Source organism: Agelaius phoeniceus, chromosome 1, assembly GCF_051311805.1.
Source record: "Agelaius phoeniceus isolate bAgePho1 chromosome 1, bAgePho1.hap1, whole genome shotgun sequence".
In the NCBI taxonomy this organism is placed as follows: domain Eukaryota; kingdom Metazoa; phylum Chordata; class Aves; order Passeriformes; family Icteridae; genus Agelaius; species Agelaius phoeniceus.
Window position 1 is genome coordinate 70,721,050 of NC_135265.1, and position 19,227 is coordinate 70,740,276.

The 19,227-nt window shown below is 44.0% G+C and overlaps 1 protein-coding gene across 1 annotated transcript in view; it reads right to left on the reverse strand.

The window, feature by feature from the left end:
* Positions 1–3,105: 3,105 nt before the first annotated feature.
* The window catches only part of GMDS (GDP-mannose 4,6-dehydratase), a 409,472-nt gene continuing 393,350 nt past the window's right edge, over positions 3,106–19,227 (reverse strand). Inside the window, exons 10-11 of the mRNA XM_054632699.2 lie at positions 4,591–4,659; positions 3,106–4,080 (exon numbers count right to left, since the gene is read on the reverse strand). Coding sequence (XP_054488674.2) covers positions 4,018–4,080; positions 4,591–4,659 — 132 coding nt within the window. The 3' untranslated portion in view covers positions 3,106–4,017. The remainder of the gene's footprint in view (positions 4,081–4,590; positions 4,660–19,227) is intronic.

Genomic DNA, 19,227 nt, shown 5'->3' on the forward strand with positions numbered 1-19,227 from the left:
CACCTAAATTTTGTTTTTCTAAATACCCTTGCAGCACTTGATGCGTCTCCGAGAGCCACCAGAGCCGGCCGCAGAGCCTCTTGCCACCACCCCCCTAAGCCGTGTTCGAGCCCGAGGAGCGGGGCTGCCTTCAGCCCCCGTGCGCTTTTACCCTTCGGGCTTGTGCTCCAAGCTTCGAGGTGTATTTTTAGATGGCGCTGGCGGTTTTGCCCTGCGACCCCGAGGAAAGCCCCGTCACTTTGTCTCGCCGGCCTTCCGCAGCGGGGCCGGGCGGCGGGCGGGCCGGCTGTGTCGCCGGCGGGCCCTGGGGCAGCGCCGACCCCCGGCCCGGCCGCTGGCAGGAGTGGCAAGGGCTTGTGCTCTCGTGGGGCCACCCCACCTCAGCCCCCGCCGCGCTCCTTGCTGCCTGCAAGCCCACGAGTGGCCGGGGCCCCTGAAAGGCCTCAAGAGAAGGGGAAAAAAAGTTTAAAAAAGGCTCTCGTGGTACTTTTACCATTGTCAAGACAGGTTCTGGGGAAGGGCAGCGGCCCGTATGGCGGAGGCGAGGGCTGAGTTATGGCTGAGAGACGCGGTGCGGCGGCGGCGGCGCTGACAGGCGGCGGGCGCGGGGGAGCGAGCCCGGCCGTCGCTGCTCGTAATTCCTGGCGCTGCCGGGCAGGGAGCCGCAGGCAGGGCCAGGCCGGCCTTCCCCACCGGGCCCCAGCCCTGTGCAGCTCGCTGGGCAGCAGCTGGGCTCTCTCTCCTCTCCCTGCCCATCCGAGTCCCCTGTTCCTGACGGGGCGCACTCCCGGGCAGCCCCCACCACCCAGCGCTGCCATTGCTATCCTGCTTCTCCCCGTAGCAGCGGCGCGAGGTGAACTCTCCGCTTCCCACGACGTAGTGGAACAGGCTGTCCGGGCGGGGAAGAATCCCGGGCCTGTATTCCCGGCTCCGGGCGGTGCAGAGTGTCAATAGTCTGTCCCTGGCCACCAACCGGCCTTTCCCGGCCGGTGCCACGGCGGTTCCGGGAAAGGTTAAACCCATCGTGATTTTCGCTTTGTTCGGTGCTGCTGCTGCGGATGGTTGGAAGCTTGCGAAAGATGCAAGGGACTGGGGGCCTGCTCGGTTATTTACTACTGGAGCTGCTCTTTTCCATTAACGAAGCTGCAGTGTCTCCATATGAGACCAGAGACGGGCAGAGGGGTATGTATCTTTCGAATCCGCACGCAAAAAACGCTTGACGTGCACACGAAACTGATGTAGAGAACACAAGTCTGTAGCTGATGTATCAGCTACATATACCATATCATCTCTTTAAGTCGAAGTTTGTTCGTGGTTTGTTTTGTTTTGCTTACAAGTTATTATTTATTTCGTTTTCAAGACGTCGTCCCGTGGTCAAAGAGCGGTACTTTAGGAGCAATTAAGAATCAGGCAGAAAGGTAGTGTTAGGGGAACCGAAAAGCGGTTCTGACCTTTGCCAAATGGTAAAAAGCAGCAGGGCATTGTGCATTTTGGCCTGTCGTGACCAGTACCTTTTTTTTTTTGTCCCTACAAAGGCAGCAGAAAGACACCCAGCACCAGGCCACCGCGAGGGACTGCTTGGTTTAGAATCAGTTTTCATTTCCCCATCTTTTTCCCAATTTGTTCTCCAATATAGACAGAGAAACCAGAGAACGAAAATGCTTCTCTGGAGCGTGCTACGGTGAGAGATGCCAAAGAAAAGACCCTGAAGTCGAAGCTCCCAGTCCTCGGCAGAGACGTGTAAACTTATATTCAGATGTACCAGCAAGCCTGCTAGTGAATCACTGTAAGCGAAAAAGTAGTTTGCTGCCATAAAAAATGCCTTCCCATAAAAGCGCTGGAATACTTTTAAAAAAATATTACTCCGTTCCCACCAAAGACCCGCCACCCGCAGCCCGTGACCGCCTGGCCGAGGCGCTGAGGAGGGCGCAGCCCTCGGTGCGGCCGGGCAGAGGGAGCTCGCCCCCTCCCCTCCCCTCCCCTCCCCTTCCCTTCCCTCCGCCACCCGCCGTGGCCCCGGGGCGGGGGGGACAGCGCTGGGCACGGCAGACCCGCTCGGCCGTGGCGGGGTGCGGGAGGCAGCCGCAGTGGGTGCCCAAGGCACAGGGGCGAGCGCGTCTCGCAGGGGCTGTGTAGCAGATCCACGCGGGGTGAACGCTGCGGAAGAGCGCAGCTAACGCAAGGACATGCACCCACGGGAAGGGGGATTAGTGATGTTTTACTCTTAAAAAAAAAGGCCGGGGGGGGGGGGGGGAAAGCCGTGGAATCGCACCCGTTTGAGGAGAAAAACACCCAAGGAGCGTTTTTATAAATAGACCCACGGGAGGTGAGTGGCAATGCGTGCGTGATGCCGTAGGGAGGTCCAGGCCTCGGGACTGAGTGTCCGTGACCTGCTCGGCGTTGGTCTGTGCTCGAAGAGCCCCGAGGGTGCCGCGGAAACTGCGTGCGGGCTGGAGAGCCTCACACGCGTGGGGAGATGCTCGGAGGGAGAGCAACAGGGACATCCTTCTGTCTCCGCAGCCCCCTCTCCTCTCCGCCTTAGGGCTCCTACTCTGCGCACCTGTAGACAGGGTCTCGAGCAGGGGTCGGGCTCCCACGTTTCCCTTTCCCTATTCGCGCTTTGGAAGGAACAGCGCAAAGGAAGCGGCTGCTCCGGTTGCCCGGGCGCGCTCCACTCCGCGCCGCGCATTTCCCGCGGCACCTCCAGCAAATGCCGCCCTTGGAGACCGGCGCACGGAGCACCCTCCCGGCTCCCCCAGGCTGCTCTCCAGCTCCCTCCTGTCACCTGCATCCCTTCCATCATGGAACCGCTCCCGGGCATAGCTACCCCCCCCATCCTATCCCGCGATTGGCCTCCTTTTAACATGGGGGTCCCCTCTACACGAAGCCAAAAAGCAGGAGATGCACTTCAAGTAAGTGTATCTCCTGTGTGCCTCCCTCCTGTGAATCTTGCTCTTTGCTCACTTCCAGGCATAAAGTTAAAATGATGGGAGTAATTGGTGGGTGGAAGATCCTAAACCAACGGGAAATGTATGGGCTTGACGACCTCTGGATAACCCAGGTACCTTGGCACAAAAAGCAAAAAAATATTTACTCACCTTGAAGTTTCTATTTTTTTAAAACTTTTTTTATTTATTTTGTTTTTATTTCTTAAGTCATCTTTTGAAATGGTTCACACTCCTGTCTGAGGTTTAATTATAGTAAGCAGGAAGAGGGTGGAAGGGGAATGGTTTGATTCTTGGGGGAGGGGGGTCAAAAATCAAAACACCCTAATCTCCCCAGATTGAGAAGGTGCCGGACAAAAAGGCTTTCTGTGACTCATGCACACTCTGAAATGAAGATCTGAAAAACATATACAAGCCCCAGCTTGACTGGTTTGAAAGCGATTCCAGCAATTAGGAATTAATTCAGCATGGTCAAAAGGCGATTTCACTGCAAGTTATATCAAGTTATCCAAACTTTTACAGAGTTCAGGTGCTGGGAATGGGCTGCTGGGGTGGAGGTAAGGCTGCAGGAAAGAAAAACAAGGAGTGTTCAGGAAAGGCAGAAAGGGCAAGCTGTGGAACAAGGTCTGGAGGCATGGTGAGCCCATATTTGCACCAAAGGTCTGCTGATGTGGAGAAGGGAGGGGTAGGGGGCAGGGAATGTTTTTTTTCTCAAATGGGATTAAGTACTAAAAATGTGCTGGAGGTTCTAGAGAATAGAAAGACGAGGCTCAACTAAAAATGAAATCAGTGGGTTTGGCTGATCAATTTTTCAGGTACAGTATGATCCTTCCCCATTTAGTGGCAGAGGACAAATTTAGCCCAGGCAGAGCTGGCCCTGGGATGATGTATGGGGCAAGAGGCACTGGGAGGATGTAGAGGGTGGAGGCAGGAATAAAACTGGTCTTTTAGACACAGGCAGGCCAACAATAAAACCATCACAGGGAGGGCCAGCTGCCCACCCTGGTGGCTCATGGCTGTGCTGGCCATCTGTGGCATGGCTCCTGTGATGCCTGCTGGGCCCTGCCAGGGCTCAGGCGTTGGGGTTGTTCCTCATGAGCTCCACGTCAGCGTCCACCATCTCCCTCACCAGCTCCTGCAGGAAGGAGAGAGACAGATGAGGCCCCAGTGCAGGCACAAATGGCAGCATGTCAGGAATGCCCCAGAGCATGACAAGTCCCCCCTGGCCCCACAGCAGAACCAGGACAGGACAGGGCTTTGTTGGGCCCTTCCCACTGCAGAACCAAGAGATGATTTTTGGGCTTTGTTGGGCCCTCCCAGAGCAGAACCAGGAGACGACTTTGGGGCTTTGTCGGGCCCTTCCCACCGCAGAACCAAGAGAGGACTTTGGGGCTTTGTTGGGCCCTTCCAGAGCAGCCCTGGCCCAGGCCCTGGTGTGTCAGTGCTCTGCTGTGCCCTGGGATGCCCACTGCTGCCACAGTGTCTGCTTTCTGCAAAGCAAGGATCCATGCAGAGGCACCCAAAATGGGGTTTCTCAGGGTGCCCAGGTCACCCCACACAGAGGTGTCCCCCCTCCTTTCCCCTCCCTGGGAATTGTTTTTAGAGGACGTGAACACCCAGCAGGTACAACAGAACGACCACTCACATCAAACGTGACTCTTGGCTTCCAGTTCAGCTTTTGCCTGGCTTTGGTGCAGTCTCCTTGCAGAAAATCCTGTGGAAAAGAAGAGAGAGGCACTGCAAGGACTGCTACCTTCCCCATCCTGATGGTCTCCGCATTGCTCCTACTTCCCTGTGAGCTGAGTGTGGACTCTCACTATTGGACTCTCCCAAGGACAAATTATTTCTCTTGAAGATGCAATTTTAGTGGAAGCTCATATGCCTATAAAATCAGCAGGAGGCAGCATCCTTTTGCCAGGCTATTTCAGATGGAAAGAGTTATTCTTTGTGTGTACACAGAGGGCTTGAACTCCAGCCTTACAGCCATTCAACAGTGAACATTTTTTAAGACATTATTGTACATCTTAGTCATGCTAGAGAATGAGATGAATCAAATTCTTTTCCCCTTTTTGTTTAAATAATATAAATCACAGAGCAAAAAAGGCACCTAGTCTCTTTCAAATAAAAACATGATCACAGACAAATGATGCTGAAAGATTGTTATGGGTGTGGGTAACCACATGCAACACCAGTAAACATCCAGCTTTTGAATGTGTACATATTTTTTTCCTAGAGTATTTTGAGTATCCACATGCAAATAAAAGTCTAAATATCTCATAAATGAAAAGAAATTGCCTTGAAATCATTACAGAAACCAAGCCTTTGGTCATATTCACCTTACTGTTCAAGTATCCTTGAAAGAGCTACCACACCAAAACAATCTCACAACCAGTCATCAAACATAATGTAATAAAATTAAACAAAGACAAAATCTCCTTTAACTGCATTTCTAATTGAATACAAAAACTGACTGTATCTTTCTTTAAAATTGGAAGACAGTGTTTAAACAGTTAGCTTTTTCCAAATGCATATGTTGATTGAATAAAATATATCATCTCTTCTCACAAGCTGTATATCTTTGTAGCAATAAATAATAAACTTATATCTGTCTAGGTTTAAAGAAACCCAAACAAACCCAGCTTGGTTACAGAACAAAAAAGCTAATGCTGAATTCTCCTTTTTCATTTGACTTTATGGTGGTAAAACAGCAGGCTTTCCAGAAAAATGCAAGAACTGCTTTTTCTCTCCCTCTTCCACCCTCTGACCAGCGGTGGAGCTAAGGAGCATTTTGTGAATGTAGATTTTTTTTTTTTTTTAACTTGTAATACTGCATGCTACATTTTTCAGATGCTCTCTGTTATCTTATGTGGTTCAGGTCATGTTAACTTCCAAAATCACCTCATCCTGTGCAGTAAAATGTAGGAAATTCTTTTTCATAATTGTGCACAAGAAAGCTAGACAGCTTGCTTCCAGGAGCAGAGGAAATCCACCAAAGGAAATATGGCACCGAAGCAGGGGATGTGGAACAAACACGTCTGCCGAGACTTATTCCAGGCAGCAGTTTTACTAGTTCAGTCTTTAGGCTAAAAAGCATTTCATCCTGCCTTCAGAAGAGAGTAAACAGATGGATCAGAACAAAATGATATGAAAATTTAAAAAATGCCATGATTTCCTTAAATTAGACTAAATGATTTCCTACTGCAGCCCTATAATGGGCTTTTTGAAACTGCAGCAGACATTTGAGGCCAAGTCATGCAAAACTGCATCAACTTGAGGGATCCCCTGGAGGGTCGTGTGAATATGGATTGCAAAATCTGGTTTGAAATGGGAAAGACTCCCATTAACTTTGATAAAATTTGGATCAGACTCTAATGTGCTCATGGAGGTATGTCTTTTATCTGGAGTTCAGTTTAATTTACATACGCGTGTATATATATGTGTCTGGAAACAAGGAAATCCTTCATAAAACAATAATTTCAGTATAAAAACAATTGCCTTTTATTCAGCCCTAGTTCAAGCCATTAGCTAGAAGTGAAGTGTTTTAATATCACCTAGCTTTATGTCATAAAAGCTATATCGGAAAACTTAGATTTTCATTTTTATAAATGCTGTGTAAGTAAAAGTTTTACATCCACAATCTTTGTATCAAAAACATACTTTGAAACTAATCCTTATCTAAGATATTGGCTTCCCATTTTAAAGAAAAAATTACTAGGAAGCACAAAATGAATTGCCATGGTTTGCTGTATGTAGCTGCATTCTGCTTTTGAACAGCTTGGGAGCAGTCTTTTAACTGTCTTGGACAAATGCTTTTTCTTAAAACAGATAATCTAAAAAAATACTTTACCTAATTCCAGCCCTTTATTTAAAAACAGAAACACTCATCTGCTGAGTAGGCCAAAATATGATTGGGGGTAGGCTGCAAATCAGTAAAAGGGAAGTATTTGCAGTGCTGGATGATACACAGAGGTCACACAAACAACTAGTATGTTGAAGCCATCTAGGTATAAAAACCCTCATGTTTTTCCTTTAAAAAATTCACAAGCCTTAATAATAAGGCAGTAAAGGTATTAAGGCATAATCTGTGGGAAAAAATGGAAAAGGGGGAAATAATGGAATATTTAATATATATGATAATACAAATTCTCCAGCTGACTTGGGTTAAAAGATTTTAAGTGGCTCTCCTGAAGAAGTTTGTGTCCTTTTCAGGAACACAACTTTGTTAATTTATTTGAAAACAGCATTACAGAGAAAATATCTCCTAGGCACTTTTAAAAAGGTTCACTTACAGAAGTTACTAGGTACAGAGGCCAAATGAAACCATAATATTAACACCATATTACACCTAAACTCAAGGTCTGATTGTATTCTTATTAGCCAAAGCTTCAACACTGAATGGAAATGATGACTGGAACAAAGCTATTCCTGATTAAAGGATTGTATTGCAGTCACGTTTCCTGTATTTTTCTACAAGTAGCTCATAATATGAAAACAATAAGGTAATTACAATAAAATAAGAATATTAAAAAAAAAAAAAGCTTCTCTTGGAACAAAATGACTGCTTGTTTATATTGTTTAAGTCTTTCACTGAAACCAGAGATGCATCTGTCAGGCTTCCAAAAGGAAAAAAATTCCACAAACAATCCCACCATCCAAAAAACCCCCTCTGGTATATTCATCATTAAAATGTATTAAGTTTTCAATAGCAGGGCATCACTTTCTGGAACTACAACCAGATCAGAAAGCGAAGAAAGAAGAGATCAGATTCCATTGGGGAAAACCTGAATTTTTATTTTTTGGGCAGTTGGGAGGTGGTTTGGGGAAATGGGGGGGTGGTTCTTAAAAAGCATCTGCTGCTGAGTATAAACTGCCCCATATCCCTACTCCTGATGGAAAAGCACCTGATGAAATGACACCACTTGAACACCACTTCATGTTTTGTATTCCTGCAGGATTACTTTTTCTGTGCCATTGTGCTTTACATACTGACAGGAAAACAAAGCCCTTTGACTCCCTGAAAACTCTGGGGGTTTAGATACCGAGCTTAGAGTCTATAACCCTGAAAACACTGACTAAGGCTTTCTGTTGTTTTTACAGCACTCAGATCATGAACATAAAATCAAGTCTTTGCTTTTCCTTATCCATTTTGTAAGGCACAAGTCCTTATTTTCCACGCAAGCAGTTAACATAAATGCCTAGTAATGACAAGTTTTAATGGCACGCTAAGACTCAGAAACAATGTCCAGGTAAATATTTAAAGGGGAGGAAGAGAGAAAGACAGCAATCAAATTCCCTGTTGCCACTTAATATGAGCAAGTAAATTCTCCTATGGCTTTATATGCAGCTCACTGTCATATGACTGCCTCTCAGAGAACAGAATGAATTCATATGATGTGAGTTTTTCTGTTTTACATTTTCTGCAATTGAGGCTGTCTAACTGTGTAGAAAATACCCCATTATTACTAAATTTGCTTTTGTAATTATTCAATTTTGTTGTACAAATGCACACACACAAATGCATACAGATAAGCAGCAAGAAATTTGTTATGCAATGTGGTAAGGCATTTTAAAATTTGGCTTTTAAGCCATGAGACAAAAATGTGAAATATTTTAATGTAAATATCACATTTCCCAAGCTCTTGTTCTGAGTGTCATTGCAACTCCTATTTTGTCTTGAGCAGTGATTGATCTGGTTTCACTGTGCATTGTATCACTGTCTCATTCAATTAACTTTAACTGAAAATTTAAAGCCCCAAGACTACGTAAGAAAAAGGAGATAGTGTGGCCTTAAAGAAGGCCAAGGCTTCCTTTATTACTACAACTCAGTTGATTCCCTTTCAAATGTGCCTTCACTGAAGCCAGCACCCAGTGCCAGCTTTAGCTTTCTCTTACCCTAGAATAAAACTGAGATCAAGTCCTCAGTAAAACATCTTTGATGGAATTGTGTCCAGCTCTGCTTGCTAAAGCACAGACAAGGCTTTACCTCTAAATACAAACAAACTTGATCTAAGCACATAACAGTATAACTGCATCTGAAAAGCAGCCAGGATTACATTCACAATCAGCACCACTGCTTGGAAGATGATTTGTTACATCAGGGCTCCCATAAGCAAAGAGCACTGACCCAGCTTGGTGGAGGCTCTGACTTGAGTGTTTAGCCTTGCACTTCTTTGCTCAAGATGTTTTTTTCAAAAAGGGTTTCAAGAACAGAGGGGCCAAAGCTTCCTGCAAACTCCACCAGTGTTTTATTTTCCTTATTTTCTTCTTAAAACCATTACCTTTTAGCTTTAACTTATCCCATTAAAAAATCAAACAAACAACAAAAAAACCAATGAAACACATAGACACTTGATTAGACTGCAATTTTGTGTTTTCATCATTATCATAGAATCCTAGAATGGTTTGGGGTGGAAGGCACGTTTAAGTTCATCTGGTCTAGCCTTTCTGCACTGAGCAGGGACATCTTCAACTAGGTCAGTTACTCAGAGCCCCATCCAACCTAACCTCAAAGGTTTCCAGGGATGGGGCATCTTCCACCTCTTTAGGCAATCTGCTTCAGATGCTTCAGTGTTTCACCACTCTCATCATAAAAAGTTCCTGCCTTATATTTTGTCTAAATCTACCCTCTTTAAGTTTAAAACTATTACCCTATTACCCTTTGTCCTATCACAACAGGCCCCATTAAAAATTTATATCACATGTATATATATATACTAAGGTTTATCTTATGAAATAATCTCCCCTTTGTGTACTTCCTGAAACATTTTACATTTACAGATGCTAAACATTTAGTGTTTTTTAAAGAGGGTTTAAGTAGCAAATCTCAGTAGTAACACCAGTCCCACAGTACATATGTGCATCTGCTGCAGCTTATTGCTTGGAGAACAGCCTTGCTGAAGTGTTGCAAACACATCAGGAGACTGCATGCATTGCTCACAAGGCAGTTCTTTCACCATCAACCTTATCCCCCATTCCCTAGTGTTCCACCACGCTTCCCACCAGGCCCAGGGACATTGTGCTTTAACCCAGATGCAACATTGGAAACTTGTGCCTTACTGGTGCAAAATTCAATGCATGGCTCAGCTGAGCTTGGACCAAACCCCAGAAGGAGTCACAGTAATGAGCACTGTGTCTCCTGTGCGCTGCTCTGCCTGTTCTTCTGGAGATCCACGGGACAGAGAACACTGCCTTGGCTTCTTTGCAAAGGGTAGTATTTGTTATAATATCTATAGTAACAGGGATGAAAACCCTGTATAATCATAAAGCAAGAGACTCCTATCTCCATAGTAAATATGAGGAGACTGAAGATAAAACATATTGAAGAATGAAGCCCAAGCCTAACAAGGAGCACAATAAACATCTCCAGGAATTTAAGATGAGCCAAAATGTGTTGTCGCTCAGTTTTCGTTTTTTCTTTCCACTGTTCTTAGAAAAGCAAAGTTGTGGAGCAGTTAGGGTACCAAGGGAATAGAAGAATGCCAGTGAATTTGGTTCCTGATCTAAATTTGTTTTAATGCAGCATGAACAGACTGCTTTCCACTCTTGGGTCAGCAGTCTTTTGCAGAAAGACAGTATTGTTCGCAAAGAACCACAGGAAAAGGCAAAAGGCAAAAGCAACCAATAGGCTGAAACTCACATATAACTAAATGCCATTCAAAATAAGAGGCACAATGGTTTTTTTCCCCTAGCATGTTTTCCTATGCAAATCCCCTCCCTATTCAGAAAGTTTAATCTTTACTAAAACCATGTTGAGGAAGAAGGGAAGGGGAAAGATTGACTTGAGGAAAGGACTGATTCTGCGCGGCGCTGAGCCCCTGTACATCCTAGGGACCTTGACAGACTGCGAGTGCTGGGCATCTTTAGGGTAAGGTCTTATCTCGGGACCCCCCTGTACTGCAGCAATAAGGCATCAACACAAACCACACAGTCAATAAAACCTGAGCACAACCTTGGCTTTTCCGCCAGGAACCAGGGGCGTTAGAACAGACTTTATCTTATCAGATTGATAATCTTTAATTTGACCAGCTTCCAAAGGGTTAAGGCAAATGAACTCGGAACAGCAATAAACATTAGGGCGATAATAACTAATGGAGCTCCTCTCCCTCCTCCTCCTTCTCTTCCCCTCCCTCCCCTGCGCCTTTTCCACTTCGCTGCTGCCTATCAGCCCCAAGCGAAGCCGAAGCCAGACCTCTCTCTCAATGACAGGGGGTGATAAGAGACTCGAAGAAAACAGCAAGCTGTCTGGTCTGCTCAGGAAGTCGGGGACGGGTGGTATTGTCCATCAGCGGGGCCACGCGGCGGCCGGAGGCCGGGAACAATGCTCTGCTCTGGGGAAATGGGCTCACTCAGCGCCGGTCCTGGCAGCCCCACCGCCAGCGCAGATAAAGCGCCGAGGCAGGAGGGGCTCGCCCCAGGTGCCTCCGGCGGGCCCGGATCGCTGGGCCGGAGGCGGTGCCGCCGCTCACGGCCGCGGGGAGGAGGGGAGGCCGCGGCCCGGGGCGAGCGCCGGCGGAGCTGCCGGCACAAGAGCCCCTCACAGGGCTGAGCGCTACTCGGATCTGTCCATATGCCAAGCGAAGCCTGAGAAAACATCTTGGCCAGAGCCGTCCCTCGAGCCAGATAAAATTCCTCCCGAATTACAGCCCGATATCCTCGAAGCCAGTGCTGAATTTCACTCTCATTGGATCCGGAGCTGAGCTCGCTCGTCAGGAGCCGTACCGCACAGCTCTGTGCCAGGGCATCCCGCTGCAAGTGGCACCATGGCTGCTTTTCGGGCTGCCATGCCTGAGGCAGTCCGGAGAGTGTTCCCCCTGCAGCAGGGAAAGCCCTGCTGCCGCAACAGCGAAATTCCTGCAGCTGGCTGCAGTGAGGCGGGTGCTGCCCTCCTTCCAGTTTGCCCTGAGGCCCAATTCTGAATGCCTGGGAAGACCTGGAAATTGTTCCCCAGCCTGGATGTAAGTGCAATTGCAACCTCAGCTCATGGCCCTGCAAAGTGCCAAAGAGGCTTCCGAATAGCAAGATCATTTCTAGTTCACAGGAATCCTTCTAAATAAGCAGGGAACTTCAGGAGGAGAGGAAGAAAATCAAACCCACTCCATTTGCCATATACTGACCATAATTAGGTCTGGCATGAGGGCTGGACACAATTCCAGAATCAGAGAAAGGTTTGGGTTGGAAGGGACAGTAAAGATCATCTAGTTCCAACTCCACTCCATGGGAAGGGACACCTTCCACTAGACATGGTTGCTAGCCCCATCCAGCTTTGCCTGGAACACTTCCAGGGACAGGGCATCCACAGCTTCTCTGGGCAACCTGTTCCAGTGCCTCACCTCCCACACAGTAAAGAATTTCTTCCTAATACCTAATCAGAACCCTCTTACAGTTTAGTTTAAATCAATTCCCCCTTGTCCTCTCACTACATGCTTCTGTATGAAGTCACTCTCCAGCTCTCTAGTAGGTACTGGAAGGCTGCTCTATTTCTATCTTCTTTTTTCTAGGCTGAACAACCTCAATACTTTTAGCCTGTACCTTTTCATTGGTACCTTCAAGTCCTGCTTTTGCTCATGATTCAATGTGTTTTCCTCTTGGTTTACCTGTTCTCCACTCTGACAATTATTTTGGGGATGGAGAGTAGGATAATAATGTCCTCATTATATGTGGTTTTATTGTTGCATTATGTATGCAACAATAAAACCACATATAATGAGGACATTATTATGACAGCATGATACATTTAAAATTTTTATGTGTAATTCTCACAATTTTTTTTTATCTGCTCTGATTAGTTTTCTCATCACTCCCTTCTCTTCACATTTTCTGCAAAGATCAGGAAATCACTTTGTGAAGTTGTTTGACTTCAGCTGTGTTTCTGAGCAGGAATGAATGTCTTTTTCAGCTGTCTTTGCTGACTGACATGTCAAGGTGAATATGAAAACTGCTAACCCCAGCAATCCATGCTGCACTCCTGCTTAATTTCTTCTCTTCTTCCACTAAAAGATACTTCATTTATAGCAACTTACATTGGAAATGTAAACAAATTCAGTTATCATCTCTGGTCAATAACAAATAATAAGTAACAAAACAGTAAACATTAGGACAGCTATCTTGTATTCTACTTACACATATTTATCTATCTACATTTAGAGCATTAAGCAGCAATTTAATAAATGCAGATCTATGAACTCAGTATATTACTTCTTCATAGAATTATTATTTTTCTTTTACAGGATGCATTGTTTGTGGTGATTTTACTACCCCATGGACATTCACATTTCTGAAAAAAAATCATGGCATTTGTTATGTTAACATCAAAATGATACTAAAATATTTTTTGGAATGGCATGCTGTTATATTTGCCCTAATAAAAATAATTTATTCAAAATAGAATTTTTCATCTAACAAGCATGTAATTGAAACATTCTAATTAAATCACCTTTTACAGCAGTTGCTGTCTTTGCCCTTTTTTCACCTCACCAACTGAAGTTGGGTGGGAGAGATGTCACCCCCTTCCTTAACTCTTACAGTGTTACACAAACCTCTGTCCTGCTGAAGCTTGTGGTAAGACTTGGGGGAAGAAGACAGAGAGGAGGTGGATATTTCTCTCTTCCTGTCTTCTTCCCTGCCGTGGATCAACTAGCACGTAGGAGTTAGCATGGAGGATGTTCAGTCATTTCTCATTGTTTGAAAGGAACTTGTAAAATACTCCTTCCCTACAGTATGGGGGATGAAGAAGGGAGCTGCCATTTCTCTGGACAAAGTCACAATCTTCCTTTTACTGCTGGCTGTTTTTTTTAGAAGCAGCCTCCCTCTACACAGCCATAAACCCCATCTAATTTATGGGACGCATCATCTTATCCCCCACCCCTCACCGCATTCCAATTTCTCAATAAAAACCCCCATCTGATTTGAAAACCCTCTTCATGACAAAATATCTGGAGAGAGTTTAAGCTGTGAAAAGCCTAAAGGAAGCTCAAGAACTGAGATCTTTTTACCCAAGGGGGAAAAAAAATTCAAGTCCCCACACGGAGGGGATTCAGAACATGATAGTGTGGGGCTCCTGTCTGTAAAAATGAAGATATCCTTGCCTGAACACAGTTACAAGACAAGCAAGAGTCCACAAAAGGGTTAAAATAAAACAAGGTAGGATAATTTCTGATGCTGAGTATGTCCCAAATGTATTCTCCTGTGCACTTCATAGAGAAGGAAGTCCAAGCAGTGGCCTTTCACATGACATCATAAAAGCCTAATTTATCACCAGCCACCAAACATCTAGAAAATCATAACATCCTTTCAGGAAAACCATGTGCAAGATAATCAGACTTGCTTTGATGAAAGATTTAGTGCTTGAGTCCAAGTAGGACACTACAAAGAAGAACCCTTTGCAGGTAGTAGCACACAACAATGCATGTTACATTTAATGCTTCAAACTCACATTTTATTCATTTAAAAGCTTATGCATTTCCTGTCCATAAACAAACATCTTTTTACTCTGCATACGTGTTCAACCAAACCTGCTAAGATAAAACACTGGTTAAGTCCAGACAAGGTAGACAGCTGAATATCTCTTTTACAGATGAAACGCATGCTAATGCTGCAAATAAAGGTACTGTGCTCCCCATTCCCTCATCTCACAGTCCCTTGCAAGTGTGTCATGGATGTGGGTGAGTATTGCCACAGCTTGTCATAGCTTTGGAAAGGATAAAGTCCTTCCAGCACACTCAGCATCACAGCTATGCTGAACCGAGGGGTGCACTCCCCCTAACAAATTCCAAAACATTCTGCCAAAGACCTTGTCTCTCTGTCCAAAGCTCTCACTGTTCTGCCTCATCAGTTTTTGGTGACTGGTGTAACCTGACTATCTTGAAGGAAAAGTACTGCTCAGCAAGCAGTATATTGCCGTAAAATCAATTGGTTTCACCTTTGCAAATGAAATCGAACAAGTCTGCTGCTTGTGTTGATCAGGCAGACAAAACAGCACAAAGCAATTAATGAATGGCTACAAATACCAGCTGCATGGTGCTCAAGACTTCTTTTTGACTGTAATGGAAGTTTGTTGGTGTGCATTTAAAGATGTACAGATTCCAATTGTCGTGCAGTTCACTGATCCTGCTGCTTAATGATCTGACCCTTAGGCTCCTGCTGGTCATTGGCCACAGGTTCTTCTGGTCTGACTGGAAAAATAACCGGATTTTCCACACCATTCTTGGTAGTTTGTTGTTGCATATTCTCTGATCTTCATTAATAAAAATAACTTCCTATTACATTTCCTGCACAGGAAAGCCTGGGAAAAAAAATCATAGTTTTTCCTATGACATTGTTCACTTTCAGAGCAGACATTAAACTCACCACACAATCTTCCAATAAATCAATAAAATGAATACAACTATCTTATTTTCTTTTTAAAGATCAGTATTTTGTTTTCTTCCATCCTTCCCTTACCTTGGTATTTAATTTCTCTCACTTTTTTTCTTGTTTAAATCTTTCCCATGTTTTGGTGAAGTTATTTTCCTGTAAAATCCCATTTATCTCTTTTTATTGTAAGACATATTTCTTTCCTGATTTGATGTGTCTCCCAGTCTTTCTCTTCCATTCAAGCTTGTCCCATTTCTCTTTTGAGCATCAATCTCCTGCTCACAAACATAATCTTAAACCTGGTCTTACTTTCCTATTTCTCCTTCATTGTCAAAACAAGTTCCCTCACACTGAGATTTTGTTCTCTTCTCCTCATTTTTACTATGGTGTTCTTTTCACTTGAACATTTTTCAATTTATTTTCTCTCTGTATCATTACAGATTTGTTCCTTTTTCTTTTCCAGCGGTACTCCATCACACACCTGATTTCTCTTCCCTCAGGATTATGTGTGGGACATTGCAGGGTTCTCAGAGACAATTCATATTACCAGTAACACAGCAGAGATTTGCTGACAGGCCTGAAACTATGCTGAAATAAGTTTTAAAGAAGCAATAAGATATCCTAAAGCTTACAGTGCCAGTGTAAGTAGGGGTAAAAAGCAGATTCGTTGACTGCCATTACTATTCACAGTAGCTGCCTATAAAATTCCACAGATTTGGCAGTGTATTAGCCATATACATTTTAAAAGCATGGCTAACATGCTCTGCTTCTTTCCAAAGCATCACCAAATGTGTATACCACTTTTTGAAATCTGTCCTCTCAATGACCTTCTTCTCTTAAATACTTTCAATTAAAGAAGAAAGGAATTTTGGATCTGTTACCAAAAACTTCTTCATTACTTCACCCTGCAGCGGTCAAACATGAAGAACTTAATTACAGAAGGAAAACAGTTAGCATTTTCTACTGGTCCTGCCCTACTTACCAAACCTCCTCTAGTTCCACAATTAAAAAGCAAGCAAACTGTTCAGGCATACACAGCAGCAGGCATGGGCTCAGAATACTCCAATGTTTTCACCTGTATAATGTTTAAAATGTGAGATGCCTCATCAATCACTTGACTCCTTTACAAGGAAAGTGTCTCTTGAGACCACTCACGCAGGAATCATTTATTGCCAAGTTTCAATGTGAAAGACAGAGCTGTTCCTCAGACAAGCAATCCTATTTTTCATTCATGTTTTGGCAGGGCAGAGATGCCAGGTAAGGGTCCCATTATGTGCTGCACAAACACAGAAATGGCAGCCCTTTCTCCGAATATTTATCAAAGTCAAATATCACCTCCTGGAATATTCTGTTAGAATTCATCTACAGCTCCTTTTCAGTGCAGGTCACCAGTGAAACCTTCTAGCTTGATTTACTTTCCTTGACATATTCCAGTGTAATGGCAATACATATGAACACATAAAGCCACGAATTACAGAACTTACATGTATCTACCAAGAATCTCAATAGCAGATGAAGAAAGCTAGATAAACATCTTGGCAGCTTCATTCCACTTGTAACCTGAGCAAGACTTCAACAAGATGTATTATCACTTAGACAATACAGAACTGCTTCACAGCAGCACAGCAGTGACAATGAAGGACCACCAGAGAAGATACAGATTTTATGTAATTAAGCAACAGGAATGACATTACAGTGGGAAGAAAGCACTGTCACCTCCATTTTATGAAGCTAGGAGGCAGGATGATTTAGGGACTTGACCAACACCTTGGAATGAGAGGGAGGAATAAGTAGAGAACTCAGATTGTATCCAACCATTTACTTCTGATGTATAGCTTACTACAGGTGAAGAAGCCAAGCACTCACATTACACTGCATCTGGCACAATTTGCCCTTGCCATTGATTTGTAGTGAGCAACCCTCCAGAAGCAAACTGCTCCAAGGATGAGTGACCATACAGCATCTTGATGCAGCAGGTGGCTTATTTAACCACACGTTTCTCATTTGTCTACAATTTCACTTTATTTCTGCTCCTGGAGTTTCTTTTATAGTGTCTTTCACATAAAAATCAAATACTCATCCTAGCAATACTAAAATATTACCACTGCTTCCTCAACTTTTCCAGACCAGGCTGCTATGATTGACTTGAGAGTAACAGAACTTATGAGTTTATTGGGTTGTCTTTTCTTCTCTAGAGACAACTTTCAGATGGAAAGCACACAATTAGACCAACTGTATCTTTTACAAGTAAAACAGTATACATTTTAACTGCATATACTGCAGTAAAGGCCCACAAACTTACTATTCCATACAGGCAGTGACCTGAGAGAGCTCTCGCATTTCATAGCATCTTTTGGCATCATTTATATTTAAATAATAACAGTCAGGATCATTTTCATCAACATGAGAAGAAAAAAAGTTCAGATCTAATCAAGAGACAGTTGTCTCCTGACAATGCCTGCTCTATGCTTGCTTGAGCACGTAGGCAGCAGCTGGCACTTCCACAGCTTGATCATTACTACTGCTCTTCAAATGATGCCTGTCACACAGGTTAGGAAAACATGAGTAATTAAACATAAACAGCGTCATAAAATAATAGTAAGAAAAAAATTAATAATCATCCAAAAGAGTGTTTGGGGCAACTCCCTACAGCATCTTGGATTTCTGCCCCTTCTGCTCAGACAGTTTTCCTCTGTGTACTTTTTAATTATTTCCTTCGTGAGTCCTTGAAGGCAAAGAGGTTTGTACGGGTGGGAAAAAACACACGTACTAGAACTGATGAGAACAGTGATATGCCAAAAAGAGAAATGCCAATTAAGTATTCCTCAACTACTGCAGGCTGACTCTGAATTGCTTATGGCAAGGACTTATGCCTCACTATGAAACTGTTTGAGATGCATGGATTTGAAAGGATTTTAAATGCAAAATTTCAGGAGCTGCTTGTTCCTTATTTGATCTATGCACTACAGCTGGTCACCTGGTGCAGCGTCTATCTTCTGGCCCATCTGCTCCTTACACCACATTCAGCACTTAAACCATGTGGAGGTCAGCACAGGAATTCTGCAGTCCTCCAGCCTCTGCAGTACATGTAGATGTATGCTGCCTTTTGCTCAAATAGTCAACAACCAACCTAATTCCCAGCTCAGTTCTGTTACAAAACCAGCATAAAACAACAAAACAATAAAGGTTGAGACTTGGGACCATGTTATTAACAACCCTAAGCAGGCTGTTGTAGCCTATTTTTGTGCACATGGTTACTGGAACTGAGCATGCAGTTCTGGTAATTGCATACAAAAATGACCAGCTACATGAGTAACGAGACATTTGTCATCTGCAATTCTTTCTGTGTAGGAACTCCATGAAATGTGTGATCCTTCATGATAGCAGACATGCAAATGCTATGTAAGAGCAGTACTCTTTCCAGCTGCTTTACATCCAGAATAGTTATTCACATATTTAACTAGAAGGTGCAACCAGCTCAATTTACTCCCACTGGGTCTGTGTTTTGCATGGGTATGAATTAGACAAAGGACAACCATAGGGAAGACTCGTGCCTGTCTACATAAGAGGAAAAATAAGTGTAGCAACATACATAATGTTGAACACATTCAAATCCACATATTAAAAGAACATTTGGAGATGGTTGTTGTTCTCATTAGGTAATTTTTGCTCATCTGTGTGCCTCATTATGTATTTTCATACAAATTTCAGCATCTCTCTGAAATAAAGCTCTTCTTCCTCCAAACCCTAACTGCTTCAACTTCTATATTCAAGGTTGAAATTGTTTAACTGACCTCATCAGAGGTGCTAACTAGCTTACTAAAAGTATGCCAGCAACTCAATACACCTGCTCATGCTATCTAACAGAAGTTTTGAGAAAATAGCTATTTCTGGAGGGAAGGGACTTGCACATTCTCATGCAGTCTCCCAC